Source organism: Capsella rubella, unplaced genomic scaffold (genome assembly GCF_000375325.1).
Source record: "Capsella rubella cultivar Monte Gargano unplaced genomic scaffold, Caprub1_0 scaffold_2, whole genome shotgun sequence".
NCBI lineage: Eukaryota > Viridiplantae > Streptophyta > Magnoliopsida > Brassicales > Brassicaceae > Capsella > Capsella rubella.
The window spans coordinates 13,519,118-13,533,279 of record NW_006238922.1 but is presented as its reverse complement, the minus strand read 5'-3'; the positions used below and the strand labels follow the sequence as shown (position 1 = coordinate 13,533,279).

Here is a 14,162-nt window from a genome sequence, read left to right as displayed (position 1 = left end):
TCATTTTTTGACCAATTATTAAAAATTATACATGATAATCAAAAGTAGGAAGTAACGTCTACATGTCCATCTGTAGACATCCCACCTGTCAAGGTTGATATTGGCTCTGACAAATACTAGTTTTAAGCAAACGTTCCTGAAATATTTCTTTACTAATCCAAAAACCCAGTCACCACGAAACTACAACAACATATCAAATCGTTAAAGCTAAAACAAAATTTTCTGATTAATTTTGCAATTTCCAACTAATTCATTTACATTGTATTGTTCTAAACACCATTTAATGACAAGAAGAAAAACGTTTGTTTTCAACAATATCAAAGATGAACGGACTATATTATATATACGCCGTTTGATTGCATCAAAGTACTCTCTCCTATTGTAAACCTCCAGCACTTCTGTTCCACGAAAGATACGAGGGATCTCCGAGTTGCCTGAAAGTGAAACCCAATTTCATGAATTCCAAAAACTGAATAGCCCCAACGTAATACAAGACCTTGAGAAAGAGTAGCATCATGCTAACGTACCTTGGCTTAACTAGATACAATACGGCGAATGTAACAGCCAAGAACAAGCAAATGCTGCCTACTGTCAGATAAGCTATCCCAAGGAAATCGTTCCTTCCACCGAGCCAGCTAGTTGTTGATAGCACTAGCTTCTTCTGCCCGTTGAAGCTGTAAGTGTTGTAGTTGTTCTCCAACAATACTGCTATCTTATCACCCGCGTTTAGGTCCGTCTCAATCTTTCCATACAGCTTCCTAAATGTTGGCAAAGCTGCCGTTCTCATCCAGACTATGAGGTCTTCTTGCTCACTCAACTATATATCCAACAGAATAACTCTTCTTATAACACTTGTTAACATCCAATTTCACAAATCTAAACTGATTGATATATATATATTGGAGGCTTTTTTTACCGATTTATTCTTATCAAGAGTTCCACCGCCTATAGGTGCTCTTTCCTGAAAATGTTTAGGGAAGACATTTTTCCCAAACTTGTTTTCTCTGTCACTCTTCCATGATATGCCCTTCTTATTCACAGGAAGTTGTTGGCTGTTTCTTGAAAAGCTATAAGTATCGTTGAACAAACTCCAAGCAACAAGACCACATGGAACTATTGGTTCTCCACCCACATTATCTTCAGGTGCACAGGTCTTCACGTCATTCTCTTCTCTTGGGCTTCTTAGTTGTCCATCGTTTCGACTTTTCACATACCTAAACTCATATTCAACCAGAGAAGTAACTAATACTATCACTTGAGGTGAAAGTAAGACAAATTACTATTACTTGGAAGAGAGTTACCAGATTAAATGCAGGTAAATTAAGCAAAAAAGGCAAAGTACCGTCTATGGTTTTGGTAGAAATTCTCAAGTTGGTAGTATACATAGACAGGATGCTTCATTTGTTTTGTCACCTAAAAAAAAGAAAAGGCTTTAGCAAGAGCCATACGTAGATGGAACTAAATTGCCGTAGAAGAAGATATCTACCGTTATTGTTCTGTTACATCTCTTCTCTCCTTCACCCTGTATGTAAGCAACCATGTTGTTTCTAGACGATGCCGGAACGCAGTCTGTGTCATATCGATCAACAATCTCGACGACCTTCATGTATCAATAAAACATAGCCTCAATAAACCGCAAAAAAACTCGAAGCTGGGAAAATAAACATTAGAAAGAAAAAAAACAGAGAACATTGGGATGATGCACATACTCCTCGAGAAGCAAATAAGCAGAGGACTCCAAGGGGGATGAAGACAACCCCAGCGACTAGAAATGTCAGGATTACCTGAAAATGGCGATGAACAGAAAAAATTAAAGCATCCTTTTCGAATTTGGTAAAATTGCACAGGTGCCTCAAAGAAAGTAAGAATGTAACATAACCGTGATGGAACTTACCCATCTTGGAGTAAGAATTGGCTTGCACGCTGAAAGCTCCTGCTGAGTAAACTTAGAATCTGGTAAAGCAAATTTAGACAAAAGTTTCTTAAGAACAGAGAACCGAAAGCCACTATATATACGATTTGGCTTATATATAGGAGAATGATGGTAAATGTTTTCGAGCAAAATTAAAATTCCAACCAATGTCACATCAAAAATCAAACAACAACCACCTAGCTAGGTGATGAACATGACCTTATCAAAGTTTCATATGATCCAGAACGACTTAAACCCAGAATATACAAGAATACGTAGCGTATGCATACTACAGATCAAGAGGTACAAAAATCAAAAGATATGTACGACGTCCATGTTACGAAACATGCAAAAACATGGTGATCCAGGTATAACAACACCACTAGCGAAGAATCAAGTTTCTATATATCTAAATATGCACATAATCGTTCTGGGGAGAAAAAAACCAAAGGGTGATCAATTCATCGATCGGCATTTCAAGAAAGAAAGAAAAACAAAGACGACAATTTCTACGGAGGCACAAACATAAGTAAGACCAAATCAGAGAAATTGGAGAGATTAAGATAGAAAGATCACATTTTGGTCGCTTAGATGATCTCCTCCCGCCGGAAGAAGGCTCAGACGATCCGCCTCCTCCGACGGTGGAAGATGCCGCCGTGGAACTCATTACCTGAAGAAATCGACGGGAAACAAAACAGATCTTACTCGAGAGAACAGAGGGGAAGAATGTTAGGTTTGGGCTACTAGGTTTGGTGAGAGAGAGAGATAGAACAACATCTATCTACTTCGGGGGAGATGGATTTAGATCTTTTAGATGAATAAGCAAAACTCCCAGAAAGGAAAATAAAAATAAAAACGAGGACGTGACAAATGCTGCTGTTAACATGGGAGGGAAAGATCTCTTTATTATTAAAATAAAATAAAAATAAGCCAATTTTAATGTTTGCCTTCACATAAAACGACACTTTGGATTTGGGTAAAGGAAAAAAAAAAAACGGAAGTTTTCAAACATACACGTCATTAATAAATAATCCAACTCGAATCCGGGTCAAAATAACCCACCTGTCAGTTTTGACGTCCCATTTTTTTATATAATTTTAACTCTTTTCTAATCACACTCTCTCAGGCCCCCGGAGAAGATATTTATTTTGCTCATATCTTCGCAACATTTTGATTTCGTTGTTGCTGAGCTTCACCAGGAGCTTCTGATCTCACACACTCGATTGAACGGAACCAGTCGTGGTGATGGTAATCGGAGCAGCAGCGCGTGTAGCCATCGGTGGTTGTCGAAAGCTTGTCTCGTCACATACTTCCCTCCTCCTTGTTTCTTCTCAGTGTCGCCAGGTAAATGAAATCTTCTCTCAATCGTTTCTTTTTATTTTTATTTTTTATTATACATATTCATTACTCGTGGATTCGTTTGCTGAAAAATATGGAGTGGTTCCTTCCGATTGATGATAGATGTTTCAATAGTTTTTCTAGTAAATTCGGGTTCCCTCCGGTACGGATGTGTTATCCAAGATAAACTGTAAATCCTTAATGATATTCGTCGATTGAATTGATTATCAGATGAGTATGGACGCACAAAGCGTTTCTGAGAAGCTCAGGAGTTGTGGTCTGTTACGAACGCAAGGTCTAATAGGAGGCAAGTGGATTGACTCCTATGACAAGAAGACAATCAAGGTCATTTCATCTCTCCCTCTTACTCACTCTCTCTTGATTTCTTTGTATCTTTTGGGATTGTTATTTTGTAATTTGTATTGCTTTCTGTCGACATCTTACCTTCTTCTTTACAGGTTAACAATCCAGCTACCGGTGAAACTGTAGCTGATGTTGCATGTATGGGAACAAATGAGACTAATGACGCTATTGCTTCTTCTTACGAAGCATTTCCATGTATGTGACCCAAGGCTTCTCTTCTTTATTACTTGAGCTTCTTAATAATACCTATAACTGTTCTCTCTCTCATTTATTTTCTCTAACGCTCTTACATGTTATCTCATTCAGCTTGGAGCAAATTGACTGCTGGAGAGAGGAGTAAAGTTTTACGCAAATGGTACAAACTTTTATTCCGTAGCTATGCATTATCTTTTACTTTTTCTAGTGTAAATGGAACTTGAGTAGGATTATAAGGTCAGTCTTAGACTCGAAGATCATAATGCGGGAATGCTTTCCATGGATGTCAAATGCTCATGAAATTAGAATTTAGTTTCAAGGATTTTGGAAACAAATGACTGCTCCCTATTTAAAGATATGGGATCTTGCGTGAATTTACTGGAACCGAAATTTCTGATCCCATTTGTTTCTCCAAACACAGGTATGACCTCCTGATTGCGCACAAGGAAGAACTTGGACAACTTATAACTTTGGAGCAAGGAAAACCACTAAAGGAGGCCATAGGAGAGGTAGATTATTCAATTCATAGTTGAGAACATTGAGTGTGCTGTTTGGGCTTGTCTCAAGGTTTGCAATCGTTTCTCAAAAGCAATATATGATTTTCTGTAATTTAGTTTACAGGTCGCATATGGGGCAAGTTTTATTGAGTACTATGCTGAGGAGGCAAAACGTATATACGGTGATATCATTCCTCCTAATTTGTCTGATCGCCGGTTGTTAGTTCTAAAACAGGTTTGCCGATTCTTGCTTCTAAATTCTATACTATGCAGCTTTTATTTGTGAGTGACATACACCTTAGGTTAACTTGGAGTTGCATAGTTAGAAATTTGATAGTTAAATAATTGGAAATCTGTGTTTTTGCTCTGCATTTCCACCACCTTCACATTTTTTTTGAAATTTTCAAAGTTCTGTAGCATTGCTATATGAGAACTTGGAGAACCTTAATCTTGTTTTGCGAATTCTCTTTCATATGTGGAGACACCTAGTATACTCTTTTTCTGCGTCATGTGGCTAAATTTATAATATCACATGTTTCCTCGACACCTGAAATGCTTTAATTTCTTGATTATCTATGCAGCCTATTGGTGTTGTTGGCGCAATTACCCCTTGGAACTTTCCCTTAGCCATGATTACTCGGAAGGTCTTGCTTGCTTTACCATTTTAAGCTACCTTATTGTTTTCTGTAAATAATCTATCTAATATACTATCCCAGTAGATTATGTAGATTTTTTTTCATAAGTTCTATGTGGATGGATGATGGTATTGCAGGTGGGCCCTGCTCTTGCTTCTGGATGCACGGTGGTTGTTAAACCATCTGAACTTACGCCCCTAACAGCACTTGCTGCGGCTGAACTTGCACTTCAAGCTGGAGTTCCTCCGGTAATTTATATGATTTTAAACTTGAACAGTATAATCAACCAGCGCCTTGGGTCTCGTCAAGTTTGATTTCCCTCTGTCAGGGGCTGGCCTGATAATTTGTAAAGTTTGGACATGTTGTCTTCCGTTTTAATATCTAGCGAGATTTGAGATTTGACCTAGCTTTGTATTTCTGTCAATGCGGCTCCTAATCTGATTAACAATGATTCTTTTGTGTTAATGAACTGTCTGGCCAGACCATCTCTTTGGAATTTTGCTTCTTTTTTTTTTCTTTTTTTTTTTTTCTGTAACATTTCATGATTCATTTGAATGGTTTTGCCAACAGGGTGCACTTAATGTAGTCATGGGAAATGCTCCTGAAATTGGGGATGCTTTACTTACAAGTCCACAGGTATCTCTAATTATCTTTTGTACTTACTGTTATTTGTATCTTTGCCATTAGTAGTGATTCATGGTAAGTAACCTTATCAGTTGACTGTTTTGTTTCTCGTGCTACATAGGTGAGGAAAATCACATTCACAGGATCAACTGCTGTTGGAAAGAAGTTGATGGCGGCTGCTGCACCTACTGTCAAGAAGGTCTGCTTTAGCAACGAAATCATGCTATTTAAAATAATATTCTCCAGATCAAATATCAATTAGTACCTCTTCCTATTTTGCTGTGTAGGTTTCTTTAGAACTCGGCGGCAACGCACCCTCCATAGTATTTGATGATGCAGACCTGGATGTAGCAATAAAAGGAACTGTAAGTGGTCATGTGTGTTAAGGCATTGCTTTTCTCCAAAAGATGCAAAAACGTTGATCCATCTGGAGAAATTACTCAGAAGTGACAATATCCCGGTTCTTTTCTATATGAGATGTGTCTTACTATTTATCTGGCTAATTACGTTCAGGCTCCACCTTTCTGAGCTATATGGGGATTGCTAATACCATAAAACGTTATTTACCCATTTGATCTGTGATTGCAGCTTGCAGCGAAATTTAGGAATAGTGGTCAGACATGTGTTTGTGCAAACAGAGTACTTGTGCAAGATGGTAAGAATTGGAATACTCACGCACACCTCCTGGATCTTGCATCCAATATTAACATTATATTTTATATCTTTTCAACAGGTATTTATGATAAATTTGCTGAGGCATTTTCTGAAGCTGTTCAAAAATTAGAAGTAGGAGATGGCTTTAAGGAGGGGACAACTCAGGTAAGTCCTTTCTCGATCATAAGTGTCTGAGAATTTAGGATATTTGCTATCAAATCGAGTAATCAGATATACTATTGGTACCCCGTTTCTGCATTCTGTCAACTAGCATCCCAAGTGATTTCATTTTAAGGTTAACTAAGTCTCTTGTGTGCCGTGCTATTTTGCTGTAAATTGATTTGTCGCTTCAACATTCTTACAGGGTCCACTTATAAACGATGCAGCAGTGCAAAAGGTACACTGATAGTACTTTCCAGTTTCTTTATTTTTTTCCACGCACAACAGTTATGTTTGATGGCACTAATGTTAATGGTCTTACTTGCTCTTCATGCTTAATAATTTCAGGTAGAGTCATTCGTAGAAGATGCTGTCTCCAAGGTTTGTATTGTATTTTCTCTTTTGCGTCCTTGCTATCCTTGATTTCTAAGGAAGGGATTTCATATTTTTTTATTTGTTTGCCATTGAGTAAGAAACAAATCTAGTAATCCCCCAATACTAACACTAGAGGAAATATCTTATTTATTGTTGTGTTCTTCTAAAGGGAGCTAAAATCATTCTTGGCGGCAAAAGGCACAGTCTAGGGATGACTTTCTATGAGCCTACTGTTATCCGTGATGTTTCGAGTAACATGCTTATGTCTAAGTAAGTACTTAAAACTTCACATGATTGTAGTGTTATAGCTTTTCGTTTCTATAAAGAATGAACTAGAAACATATACTGTTCTTCTTTGTATTTTTGTGATCAGTACTACTTTGCTTCTTCTAGGGAGGAAATTTTCGGACCCGTAGCTCCTCTTATTCGGTTCAAAACAGAGGAGGACGCTATCAGAATCGCTAACGACACAATTGCAGGTTTGTTCTCATGTAATATTAGTACCCATCTCCTTGAATATGTCCAGTCGTGGACTAACATAATAAGTGGAAATGTGTTGTGTGTGCAGGACTTGCTGCTTATATATTCACAAACAGTGTCCAAAGATCTTGGCGTGTCTTTGAAGCACTTGAGTACGGACTTGTAGGGGTGAACGAAGGACTCATATCAACAGAGGTAAGACGAGAAATGGAAAAAACCACTTTCTCCTAATAATAACCAGACATTTGCTTACATCTTTTGACTGCAGGTGGCTCCATTCGGGGGAGTAAAGCAGTCTGGTCTTGGAAGGGAAGGATCCAAGTATGGTATGGACGAATACCTTGAGGTAACTCAGAACACCCGTTTGTCTCTTATTGAGTTAGGCATCAGTGGGTGGAACTGGTCTAATATAATATTAGAAATCCCCCATGAAGACGTAATTAAAGTATGCAAGGCTATATAGCCTTATAGGTGGTTTATTTTACGTTTTCCTGTGATTGCTCCCAAACTCCAACTGTGGCACAGAGACTATTGATCGATGAGAATCTGTGTTTTGAATTTACAAATTACTTTCCGTTAATTGAGTCTTGGCTCTTTTGGCTTTGACGCAGATCAAATACGTGTGCTTGGGAGATATGAACAGACACTGATTTGGTTTGTTAAGAAAGCTTGGAAATTGCAAGTTCCTCTCCTCCACTCATACCCTTCTAATAAAAGTTCGTCTCCACCCTTTGGGTTTTCTTTTTTACTGTGTTGAACATAAAAAGGATTTGGAGGATACTTGTTAAGAAATAAAGTGTTTTCAGCATGGTTTTTAGATTATATTTTGGGGTTTCCATTTTATTTTTACTTTTTTTAAGTGAAGTTTTTGAGTTAGTAATATTCGCCTATTCGGACAATTTTTGCTTTGGATATAATAACAATAAAAAAATAAAGTGGTGTTGTTCTTTGCTTCAATTATTAGCAATTTTACAAGTCGATGTATTTATTTGGTTCTTTGTTCGTCAGTATTATCTTGTCATGTAAGCAAATTTATATATGATGTGCCAATGTTTAGGAGATGATTATAACTTATAACAGTCAGTTGATTTATCGAAGATAATGCTATTTTTATTAAAATAGTAATCATTCAAATAAATTCGCTCAGTTGTGTTTCAAAACAGAGTTAGATTGCATGGCTCTATGCCAAACTTGGGATTTTAAATTTTCTTTATCGTTTTGTTTTTCTTTTTTAAGTGGGGAAAAGATAAGATGGAAGGAATATATTCATTTCGAAGAAGAAATTCGAAAGCACCATCAAAAAAAAAAAAAAAGATGCTTGAAGTTCAAGCAACCGTGGCCTCAATTTTGTTATGAGCCGACTTACTTTAGTGTCACTAAATTCATTTTTTTTTCTTCTTTTTCTAAACTCTTAGTTTGCTTCAACAACAATTAGCTAAAAGTTAAATATTAGCTTTACTTGGTTTAAATAAAAACAAACTTTGATTTCCTTTCGTTTAAAACAACAAAAACACATCACTGAAAAACATGTTAATCAAGAAAGATAAAGAACGTAAATAATCTTAAGGGCGGACAAATTGTTAATGCTAATGTACCTCAAATCACTATGAATGGATTTTGCAAACGATGGTGAGGATGATTGCGATTTATATATAAAAATGGGATGTGATAACAATAATAAGTATGAATAATATGATATCTATGTGTGTATCTAACACTCAAAAAGGAGTAAGAGAAAAGTCTAGTAAACTATGTAATTGTGGCTGGCCAAGTTTTATACGATTAGCATCTATCGCGGGAGTTCTATTTTCATTTTTTTTAATATTTGTTGGCGCTATAATAAGAATCTATCTTTATTCATCAAAGAGGAGAAGAATTTATTCCAATTCTCATGCAATTTGAAACTTTGATTAGTATTTAAAAATTAAAAGTTAACACCATTTTCTTATTTTATCCTCCTAAATCTGAATTGTATGCGATAACTAATTTTATTGTATAAAAACAATTCGTTTAACAACATGCATCCACAAGATTTAACATATTTCTGGCAAAGAAATACACACCATTAATTCCAAGTTAATCAATTAATATCTGAAAAATGGTATTACCATGTATAGCTGCACAATCGTCAGTCCTACAAAAGCCAAAAAGGGTTATAGCCCCAGCAAGCTTTAACCAATAAATAAGGAAAAAATAATAATGAAGAAAAGAAGAAAAAACATATGGTAAAAAAAAAAAATTAAAATATAAAGAATAATAAAAGAGCTTTAATAAGTAGAAGAAGAGGTCCCCAACGTTTACACATTGATGCATAATTCTCCACATATTAAATATATAGTCCGTGTATTATATTCTTCTGTGTTATTTTTCGTTTTAATTCCGTATTCATTGACTTATTATATCGAGCTATGTACATTGGGACATTTCCATGTTTTCCCTACTAATGAAAACTATAATATACAAAAAAAAAAAAATCAATACAATTTTTATTTGTAGACAATATTCTCTTCTTCTGGTGTAGGTGCATATCAACCTCAGCCATAATTCATTGACTTATTCTTATTCTATGTAAAATATGCCATGGGACCTCCCACTCATATACATTAGGTTTGACCATTTTACATATTTGTATATATTCACAATATAAAACCAACATAATCAAAAAAAATATATATTTACTATATATTAGCGAGCTAGTTAGTTATATGAATGATTTAATTGAATACATGCAGTGTTAATATAGTTAAAAATGCGTATTTATTTGTCTCAAATTTCATTTTGTATGTAGAAATACTCATCACCATTAAATATGTAGTTTAGTTGTTAATATTAACGTAAAATTAAAAGTAGATTTTCATTTTACAAACTCAACAATTGGTTAAATAATGGTCGTCGTCACTCGGAAGATTGGTTTTGCAACGAAGGTTTTCGAGTACTAATTCCCTGAGTTATAAAAGCAACTCTGTTTTTTTTTTTCGTTTGTAGTGTACACCACAATATAATTATCTCCTTTGTCGATGTAAACCACTATTTTTAATTAATCGATGAAAACGTTTTTGTTGTTATTAAAAAAACAAAAGAGATATATTCCACCTAACCGTTTTGGATTTGCAGGACCTATAATCAATTTGTTTCCAAAATATAAATTTAAAACGAAACTCATCATTGCGTAGAATTTGTAATGTATATTCAGCTCATAATTGATTAACCGAAAAGGTTTACCCTACCATAAATGATAAACCTCCTTGTACATTTTTTTTTTTTTTTGTAAAGAAATGTATTTCCATTATTTGTACGTATGTGTCCAATTACCGTAATAACGAATACTATCCTCGTGCATGCGGGTCTTAATTATAATTGAGTAGTATATGGACATTTAATATATGCACCATCTAGAGTTTATATTTTCCTATGAAGAAACTATTTACAAAACTATATACATAACACATCCCGCACACACAAACAAAATATATATATATATATAGAAGTTTACAATTTCCGTATTATGAAATGGTTCAAAAAAATAGTTCCCTAAAAATAGAATTAGTAACTACTGTAGTAACTAAATATCTTTGATTCATATGATTTTGAGAAATTGAGATACTTACTTTAAAACATTATACATATATCTTAATATTTTTCAAAAAAATGAACAAAGAAAGGAATAAGATGTCCTAATTTTGTAAGAAATAATGCATACATTACATAGCTTCCCTATACATATATACCCTTTTACATGTGACTAACATTCCTAAGATCTCCAATTTTAAAAGTGAATTTCTTCCCAAAAAAAAAAAAAAATTCAAAATATGTATTGGATTCATTGTTTTAAATAATTAATTTAAAATATTCATAGTAATTTAATAATATGAGACAACAGACATGAATTACTTCATGGAGACGTATACATAGTGCTTTTACACAGATTTTATATTGAAAATAATTCAAAGGTATTCAAGCTGAGAGGATTTTTTTTATAAAAAAAAAAAAGAAAACAAATTGAAAAAGATAGCGACAGTATCTTTTTCGCAAAGGAAGGTCTGCGTACTACTAGTCTCAAACTTTAATTCTCTCTTCCTTACTAACGATAAAACATACTACTAAAACCAATTACTATTAAATTATAATTATTCACAAACAAAAAATAAAAATAAAAAGATAAAAAGAAGACGAGAGAGAGTGAGAGAGAGAGAGAAAAAGCCGTCATCTGATCTCTTCAAAAACGCATCGTATTCTCTCACATTTTTGCATCACATTCGTTTCTTGAATCCCCTCTTCGAGAGAGAGAAAGAGAGTTAGAGAGAGGAAGAGAGAGATAGAGAGAGATAGAGAGAATGTTCCATGCTAAGAAACCTTCAAGTATGAATGGTTCATATGAGAACAGAGCTATGTGCGTTCAAGGCGATTCAGGCCTCGTCCTCACCACCGACCCTAAACCGCGTTTGCGTTGGACCGTCGAACTCCACGAGCGTTTCGTCGACGCCGTCGCTCAGCTCGGCGGCCCCGACAGTATGCACGCACACACATATATGTATTTCATCCGTTCATTATTTTTAACCGAATATAAGTTTCTGACCATTTTTGTTAATTTGCAGAAGCGACTCCAAAGACGATTATGAGAGTTATGGGTGTGAAGGGTCTTACTCTTTACCACCTTAAGAGCCATCTTCAGGTATATCTAAATTAGGGTTTCTTTTTTCCTTCCTTCCCTTGCTTTAAACTGTCTCTTCTCTTTTTCTTTTTCACATAATATAACAACTTAATATTTGGATCTATGGGTGAAGAAATTTAGGCTTGGAAAGCAGCCGCACAGGGAGTACGGAGATCACTCCACAAAGGAAGGTTCAAGAGGTGACCACTCGATCTCTTTTGTTCTCTATCAAATTAGGGTTTTTTATTTTGCGAAGTTACCCATAATTTATATGTATTCTTCTAACTTTTAATTTTATTCTACGATGTAGCTTCTGCCATGGATATTCAGCGCAACGTAGCTTCTTCTTCTGGCATGATGAGCCGCAACATGAATGAGTATATGTTCATTCAACTTCGTTAGTTATCTCAACTGTCTTTTTCAATATATGCATGTGTATACTCACACCAGGTTGGCTTGATCTGCAGGATGCAAATGGAAGTGCAGAGAAGGTTGCACGAACAGCTAGAGGTAATCAGTCAACCTATACATATCATATGGTAACTTGAGTACTCTTACAAAAAACAATTTTATATCCAATAGATGCAATAATTGTTTGCATTATAAATGTTTATAGGTGCAGAGACATCTGCAACTGAGGATCGAAGCACAAGGAAAGTACATGCAAACGATATTGGAGAGAGCTTGTCAAACCCTAGCCGGTGAGAACATGGCAGCCGCCGCCGTCGGAGGAGGTTACAAAGGTAACTTGGGAAGTTCGAGTCTTTCAGCAGCGGTGGGCCCACCTCCTCATCCTCTTAGTTTCCCGCCGTTTCAAGACCTTAACATCTATGGAAACACGACCGACCAGGTCCTCGACCATCATAACTTCCATCATCAAAACATAGAGAACCATTTCACGGCCAGCAATGCTGCAGACACCAACATTTACTTGGGGAAGAAGCGACCTAACCCTAATTTTGGTAACGATGTAAGGAAAGGACTAATGATGTGGTCTGATCAAGATCATGATCTTGCCGCTAACCAACCGATCGATGATGAGCATCGAATTCAGATACAGATGGCTACACATGTCTCCACGGATTTGGATTCTTTGTCGGAGATCTACGAAAGGAAATCAGGTCTATCAGGTGATGAAGGAAATAATGGCGGGAAGTTACTGGAGAGGCCATCGCCTCGAAGATCACCGTTGAGCCCTATGATGAACCCTAATGGTGGATTAATACAAGGAAGAAACTCGCCATTTGGGTGATACAATAATTAATTTATATTATGTGATGCATGGGTACGTACGTAAGAGCGAGAGATATATATATATTTTGTCATCATGAGTTGAATTAGGGATTTAGAGATGAGACCAAAAAAAAAACAAAAAAAACAAAAAAAAACAAAATATAAACTTTGTTATGTTTATTTATCGGATTAGTTTTGCTCGTGTTATAATCTGTCCGGTAACTATTTATTACTGTTGTTCTTATAATATTTAGGATTTATATATTTTGTACTTATTCGTTACTTCTTTTCTAGTCAACTGTTTGATGATTGATCTTTACATTATTATTTGTTAGCCAGTACTTATATATATAAATATTTGTTAGCCAGTAGAATGGTTGAATGATTTCTATATATGATTTTGTTATTCTTTTACCACCCACGTAAATTTTCATATACCTTGTGTGGTTAATTAATTCTTTTGATATCCTATTATTGATACTTAATTGATAGCTTTAAAATTTTATGGTTTGAATATTTTCAAATTAAATAAGCTTTTATAATAAGTCTGCAGTTTTATTCCATATGTACATATATTTGTACGACTTACATATTTCACAGTTTGCCAGTTAGAGGCATATAAAATGTGGAACGTACATACTAATTATTAAAAAAAAAAAAAAAAGCTGCATAGAGATATATATTGTGTATATATATAGTATATTACATATAAGATGCCTTAATTAAGTCCTTAACCATTATAAAAAATCGCATGCATGAAACATAACTGTTTATATGTATATATATATATAGGACAAATATTGACAATTATGGGTAAGAGAAGAATGATGTTTCGAGGCATGTACGATATTTCAAAGCTTTTGAAGGGCCCTTTGCTTTTTCATATGAGTTAGTTATTTCTATATCAAGTTAGTTTGTACTTGATGCCTTATATATGATTACTCTAAAATGGGATATCTGCATCGGGAAACTAAATTTTCAAATCAAACTTGGGAAAAAAGAAAAGAAAAGTGTATGGTAAAAATTCATAAGTAAATAAGAAAAAT

General features: G+C 35.1%; 3 protein-coding genes across 3 annotated transcripts; 2 read left to right on the top strand and 1 right to left on the bottom strand.

Moving 5' to 3' along the window:
* Positions 1 to 201: 201 nt before the first annotated feature.
* On the bottom strand, positions 202 to 2,773 carry LOC17895335 (ALA-interacting subunit 5). The gene is made up of 8 exons (XM_006302404.2): positions 2,489 to 2,773; positions 1,895 to 1,953; positions 1,710 to 1,784; positions 1,487 to 1,600; positions 1,343 to 1,413; positions 917 to 1,214; positions 528 to 817; positions 202 to 434 (listed from the first exon to the last, which is right to left on the bottom strand). The coding sequence occupies exons 1-8, from the start codon at positions 2,577 to 2,579 to the stop codon at positions 377 to 379; spliced, it is 1,056 nt and encodes a 351-aa protein (XP_006302466.1). The 5' UTR covers positions 2,580 to 2,773; the 3' UTR covers positions 202 to 376.
* Positions 2,774 to 3,034: 261 nt separating this feature from the next.
* On the top strand, positions 3,035 to 8,189 carry LOC17894487 (succinate-semialdehyde dehydrogenase, mitochondrial). Its single transcript, XM_006302068.2, has 20 exons — positions 3,035 to 3,256; positions 3,482 to 3,595; positions 3,709 to 3,808; positions 3,920 to 3,968; positions 4,230 to 4,317; positions 4,430 to 4,540; positions 4,887 to 4,949; positions 5,078 to 5,188; positions 5,511 to 5,576; positions 5,686 to 5,763; positions 5,852 to 5,929; positions 6,153 to 6,219; positions 6,298 to 6,383; positions 6,583 to 6,615; positions 6,726 to 6,758; positions 6,922 to 7,022; positions 7,146 to 7,231; positions 7,321 to 7,427; positions 7,501 to 7,578; positions 7,844 to 8,189. The coding sequence occupies exons 1-20, from the start codon at positions 3,158 to 3,160 to the stop codon at positions 7,880 to 7,882; spliced, it is 1,587 nt and encodes a 528-aa protein (XP_006302130.1). The 5' UTR covers positions 3,035 to 3,157; the 3' UTR covers positions 7,883 to 8,189.
* A 3,319-nt stretch (positions 8,190 to 11,508) lies between these two features.
* LOC17896479 (myb family transcription factor APL) lies at positions 11,509 to 13,398 on the top strand. The gene is made up of 6 exons (XM_006302397.2): positions 11,509 to 11,741; positions 11,828 to 11,904; positions 12,017 to 12,083; positions 12,194 to 12,260; positions 12,351 to 12,393; positions 12,500 to 13,398. Exons 1-6 carry the CDS (start codon positions 11,567 to 11,569, stop codon positions 13,133 to 13,135), a joined length of 1,065 nt encoding a protein of 354 aa, XP_006302459.1. The 5' UTR covers positions 11,509 to 11,566; the 3' UTR covers positions 13,136 to 13,398.
* Positions 13,399 to 14,162: the final 764 nt, after the last annotated feature.